Source organism: Myotis lucifugus, unplaced genomic scaffold, assembly GCF_000147115.1.
Source record: "Myotis lucifugus unplaced genomic scaffold, Myoluc2.0 scaffold_104, whole genome shotgun sequence".
Classification (NCBI taxonomy): Eukaryota; Metazoa; Chordata; class Mammalia; order Chiroptera; family Vespertilionidae; genus Myotis; species Myotis lucifugus.
Window position 1 is genome coordinate 3717336 of NW_005871152.1, and position 6143 is coordinate 3723478.

Genomic DNA, 6143 nt, shown 5'->3' on the forward strand with positions numbered 1-6143 from the left:
CTGCAAGTTTCTGTTGAGAAATCAGCTGACAGTCGTATGGGTATTCCCTTGTAGGTAATTGAGTCTCTTTCTCTTGCTGCTTTTAAGATTCTCTCTTTGTCTTTTGCTCTTGGCATTTTAATGATGATGTGTCTTGGTGTGGTCCTCTTTGGATTCCTTTTGTTTGGGGTTCTCTGCGCTTCTTGGACCTGTAAGTCCATTTCTTTCACCAGGTAGGGGAAGTTTTCTGCCATTATTTCTTCAAATAGGTTTTCAATATCTTGCTGTCTCTCATCTTCTGGCACTCCTATAATTCTGATATTAGTGCGCTTGAAGCTGTCCCAGAGGCTCCTTACACTATCTTCACACTTTTGGATTCTTTTTTCATTTTGCTTTTCCAGTTGGGTGTTTTTTGCTTCTTCGCATTTCAATTCTTTGGCTTGATTCTTGTGCTCCTCTGGTCTGCTATTGGGTATAATATTCTTTATTTCAGTCCGTGTATGCTTAATTTCTAGTTTCTTTATCATAGCATCGAGGGTCTCTAGTTTTCGTGAGGCTCTGCTCAAGTTTATTGCAAGCCCTCAAAATTGCGTTTTTTAGCTCCATATCCTCCATTTCTGTCATGTTTTTTTGTCTCCGCATCTTTTATGCTTTCTTGGTGCACCCCCTTGTGGTCTTTGTGCGCAGTCTTGTTCTAGTTAAGCCTTAATTGTTGTAGTTAATACTAGAGTGATTTGACCACCAGGCCGACTGGCTGTGAGAATCAGCTGTGTGGAAAACTTCTGTCCTCTGGGGAGGTGCTAATCTAGCCTTTGCCTGAGGCGATCCGGCAAATGGCTCTTCGCAGGGCTTGGGCGGGGCGGGTTGCACGGGATCAACAGGGCGGGTGGAGGGAGCAGTTATGGCTGCTCTCAGACCGTCCCCAGGGGCTCTGCCTCTCTGTCCCAGCAACCGCTGCAAACCTCGGAGGGACCGTAGCCAGACAGTCCCGCTTCTCCCGTTTGAGTCTGGGTCCCTAGAGACTCGCCCGGATCTGGAGCTCAGAGTCTGAGACTCCCTCCTGATTGAAAACTACAACTACGCCCTCAACCACCAGCCCGCTTTGCGCGTGCACCTCCGTACCTTTAAATTTTCCACACTGCGCCTCCTCTGAGCCTCGTAATGCTGTTGTCTTTGCTTCTAGTTGAAGAGTCTCTCCTCAGCCAGCCTTCCTGTGGTTCTGGTTGATGTCCGTTCCGTCTTTTAGCTGTATTTTTGAAATTAAAATAATTAAAAATTATTTGCTTTACCCTCAATTTGCCCCAACTTCTATTAAACACAACCATCCTTAACTATTAGTCTTTTCAAATTGAGTACCAATTTCCCTCAACTGTTAAAAGTGTCCAAAAGGCAATTTTATTTAATTATTTGAAAAACCAAAAGGTACTCAATGAATTATTATTTAAGTGGGAGTTGGATACAAATATATATATATATATATGCACAAATTTTAAAGTATTGATCATTCTAACTAAACGCATATTTTTACCTCTCATTTACAGGCAAAAGAGGAAATGCCAGTATTTATTAAGGAAAAGTTAATGAATTTTTGAAGAGTAATACATTTTACTTGAAGAAATTCCAGGAACAACTAGATATATTTTAAAGTGGAGTGCTAAACTACATTAAGAAAGGTAGATCACTGTCAGTCCACTCATTTTCCAATAAATAAAAGGTGGCCTATTACAGTAGGCTATTAAGCAGTTAGTGCTATTGAAGTAAATAAAACTCTGCACCATAAGTTAAAGGTTTAAACATTTAAAAATTCTTAGTATGTTTAGTAGTTCCAGTGGTATATGTTTGTTGGTTTGTTGCATTTTTCCACCTTACTTATATAGTAACTTATTTTGACACCTTTTTTTATGGGTTTATAAGTGAAGAGACTGTGAAATAAAATGAGAAATATTGGGTTGCGCTACATGGACCTCATTTTTCTAGTCAAATTTGTCAGTTAATAGCAATTTTATATGGTTGAACCAATAGAATAGAATTGCTATGACTGTGGATTAGTGGTTGTATTCTACCTTGGTTAATCAGGTTTCTTATGTACATAATTTTGATTGTCAAGAGCAGTTTTTTACAGTTTTATTTTAAACTAGAGGCCCAGTGCACAAGATTCTTACACTGGAGTGAGGGGTAGGGAGTCCCTCAGCCACGCCTGCACCCTCTCACAGTCCAAGACCCCTCGCTCCTTCCCCTCTCCCACTCGCCTACAGGGGAGGCAGGAGAGGGTATGCTCGCCAGCTGTGAACTCCACCAGCTAGCTGTGAACTCGGCACCCCGGCTTCTGGCTGAGCGGCGCTTCCCCTGTGGGAGCGCACTGACCACCAGGAGGCAGCTCGTACATTGAGCATCTGCCCCCCTGGTGGTCAGTGCGTGTCATAGTAACCAGTCATTCCACTGTTCAGTCTATTTGCATATTATGCTTTTATTATATAGGATGAACTAAGCAGAAATTAAGCAGTGAATTTATGATAGCAATCCAATATGCAATGGTTTGCAGGCTGTTTTTTATGGAGCCCTAAAATGCTTGTGTTCAAAAATGCTTGAGTTGGATTAAATTTTCAAGTATATTTTAAATTATTTTAAAATTATAATTTAAAAATATTGCTATCCCAAGATAAGTTTTATCAAATTTTAACATTGTTTAAAAAGTTATCTTTTGCTACAAGATTATTCTGGTACAGGGCTAAAATTCAATTCTGTACATCTCTACTTATGTTAAATTTTTACTTGTGAGGATACAAAGTTATTGTTATCAGTAGTTGTTACTTTGTCACAAAAACACATAAAAATTATGGTTTTGTATATTTATGTACTTCATAGTTCAGTTTCAATACAAGATTTCATTTGTAAAAGGGATTCCACTGCTCTTCCCACTTCCCCCATCACCAAATAAATTGCTAAAACATAACTGCTAATGTAGTGATTCTGGAATTCACAAAATATGGAAGTCTCTTTATTTTGGAGGACACTGAATCAAAATTATAAAGGCACTTCTAAGAATAAATGTGATTCTCATACAATATACAATTCAATTTTCAGATACAGAGTTAAACCAAATTATTTCATGTGAAGGTGAATCCAGTTCCTTTTGAAGATATCCCCAAATCAACACACTTCAACAAATTAAGCCACTTAGAAAAAGGCATCATGCCACCTATAAAGGTGACTCTTCCCCCATCATTAATGAGGATTATAACTGCAAAGAGTAATTTACACTGGGTGTGCATGAGTTTCATTCTTCCCAACAAAAATTCAAAATGCTATGACTCACTTGGTTATTACTAAACACATTATTAAACAGAAAACAGAATAAATGTGGAGAATCACATTTTGAGGGTTGCAGATGAATTTTATATACTTTGTATAAAAAGTTATATATATATATACTTTGTATCAAAAAGAAAACCATCTCTATTAGAAATAAACTCTTACATGCTTTTAGAATGATAAAGAATTTAAAATGCTAAATACTTGATATTTTTAAAGAGCACTTAAGAATACTACTCTTAAAAAGCTACTTATGTTGCCAAGTCATGTCATAACTGGCTCAAACAATTCCATTTCCATCTAAAGCTATTTCATGCTACTGCATGAATCAATATTAAATATCCCTTGGAGTTGTTAAAAACTGGAATATTGGCAGAGGTATGCATAGTAATTAAACTATAAAAATGGTGAATATCCATTTTCCATTTACCTTTTTCTTTTAATAATGGCTAGAAATGAGGATGTTCTTTCTAGGTAAACAGAAATGGTTTCCTAAAAGCTAAGAGAAAGATATAAAGAATGCTAGTAGCAAAGTAAGATGAATCCATAGCCATAGTTCTCACAAAAGAAAAAAAAAAGTCCCCTCCAAACATTTTATTCGCCTACCAAATTGACAGAGCCACTAAAAAAAAAAAACATCAAAATCAATATAGCTCTCTCTCAGTGGTTCTCAACCTTCTGGCCCTTTAAATACAGTTCCTCATGTTGTAACCCTACCATAAAATTATTTTCGTTGCTACTTCGTAACTGTAATGTTGCTACTGTTAAGAATCGTAATGTAAATATCTGATATGCAGGATGGTCTTAGGCGACCCCTGTGAAAGGGTCGTTCGACCTCCAAAGGGGTCGCGACCCACAGGTTGAGAACCGCTGCTTCAGTTTAAAAAAAAAAAAAGGTATTTTAACCGGGCTGGAGTTTAATCAAATGTGTATTAAACAACACCTTTTTTTTCACGTTAAAGACATAACTTACTACTTTTACAGTTAGGAAATAATAATTATTTTTTAAAAAGTTTAGTTCAGAGGACATCTGGCCCTGAAGCGAAAGAGTTAACATTGAACTAAGCAGATCTGCACTTCTGATCCATTACATTTCTCACAAGCTGCCCTACAATGAGCTGAACAAGTATCAACTGTAATTTGATCCCAGAGTTTATGGAAAAAAATAACTGCACATACTCAACGTGAACATTGAATAAAAATCTGTTTCAAGAAAAACATACTCAATAAACACAATTTAAGACATATTTAACTGTTCGATTAACTTCAAATCTGCAATCTCTTTGCCTTCTTCATGCTCTCCAATAAAATGGGGGGGGGGGGGGAGGCGGAGGGAAGCAGCAGCCCTACTGCAGGGAAAAGAGGCTTGAAAAACAACTTTGATTGGCACTTGGCCTGACCCACAGAGGAAGAAAAACAGTTTTTGGACAAAGAGCGCAAATATTTGAGCTTGCTTACTTATATGCTTGCTTCCTTTCTTTTTTTGTTTTAATATATAAAGAGCAATCCCAACTGAACTGTATTTAGAGAAGTGGACTAAAAAACGGGTGCCCTATTCATCTTAGTCCTTCAGTCCCGACGCGTTTGCACAACTCAGCAATTTTAATTCATTTGTCCTGGGCAAACAGAAGCACCGCCACGAATGTCCCCACTTAACGACATGCAAAAAACAGGGTTTGGGAAAGAATAGATTGATTATGATATTACCCAGTGGCCAGTGTTAAAGTCTGATTAAAAGCTCTTCTCGGTCTAAAGCGACATGCCCCCCCCCCTCCTCCTCCCTCTAACGGAGCGATTAAGCCAAGTAAGCCAAACAATACCGGAGTAAACTTTCCATCAGTCACTCCGGGAAGCAATAAGCTGGCGGTGCGTCCGATTTTTCGGGACACACGCGAGCGGGGGAGGGGCTGCTAAAAAAGGGATCACTCCCGTTCACCCCCGCCCCCCCCGCCCCCCCCCCCGCCCCGCCCCATCCCTGCCGGAGGAACTGTAAGGTCGAATAGCATTTCCCATGGGCATAAAGTTCAAGCTGCTTTACCAATTCCTTGCATGATTGAGTTATAGGCACAAGACGACCATCAGAAAAATGTAAAAAAAAAAGGGGGGGGGTGTTAAGGGGAGAGAGCGCACGCCAGGGAGGCAGAAGGGAACCGAGTCAACAAAAACACCCGCAAGAAAGAGAGCCACCGGGAGGAGGGAGGGAGCCAGGTTCCTCCAGACCAGACCTGGCCGTTCCGACTTCACTCCGGCCTCCATCAACAGCACCGGCAGGAGAATCGAACAGGTCCTCCCCGCTCCCTGCCCTGCGCCCGAGGAGCCGGCTGGTTAGGTAAGATGAGCCGGAACACAGGACACAGCACCCCCTTACCAAAAAAATAAAAAGTTAAAAAAAAATCGCCAACCCCTGGGGACCAGAGTCTGTCCCGGCCGGGCTACAAAGCAGCAGCCTCCACCCTGCACCCTCCACCCACGCCCCCTTTCCCGGCCTCGGCGGGGGAAGGTGCCCGGGGTCCCTCGGAGCCTCGCTGCAGGAGCGCGCCCGGCCGGCCGAGCAGCCCGAGCCCAGGCCGGCGGAGAGCGCCCCTCGGAGCCGGACCCCAGGCCGAGCCCGTACCTTCCGCAGCACTTTCCGGCAGTTGGTACAGATCAGGTAGTTGGTGGCGGCCGACGGGCTGCTGCCGCCCCGGTTCATCGTGGCTGTGGGCACCGAGGGCGGGCGGGCGGCGGGCCGGGACGGGGCTGTCACTGCGGCCGCCTGCGCCGCTGCGGAGCTGGACGGTCCCCGCGCCGCGGCCGAGCTCCTCCGGCGGGGATAATCGGGCTAGGAGGCGAGACGACTCGAGAGCAGGCGG

The 6143-nt window shown here is 42.5% G+C and overlaps 1 protein-coding gene across 1 annotated transcript in view; it reads right to left on the reverse strand.

Annotated features, from left to right (window-relative positions):
- SESN3 (sestrin 3) overlaps nt 1–6069 on the reverse strand; it is a 61862-nt gene extending 55793 nt beyond the window's left edge. The window contains exon 1 of the mRNA XM_014459171.2: nt 5906–6069. Coding sequence (XP_014314657.1) covers nt 5906–5983 — 78 coding nt within the window. The 5' untranslated portion in view covers nt 5984–6069. The remainder of the gene's footprint in view (nt 1–5905) is intronic.
- Nucleotides 6070–6143: the final 74 nt, after the last annotated feature.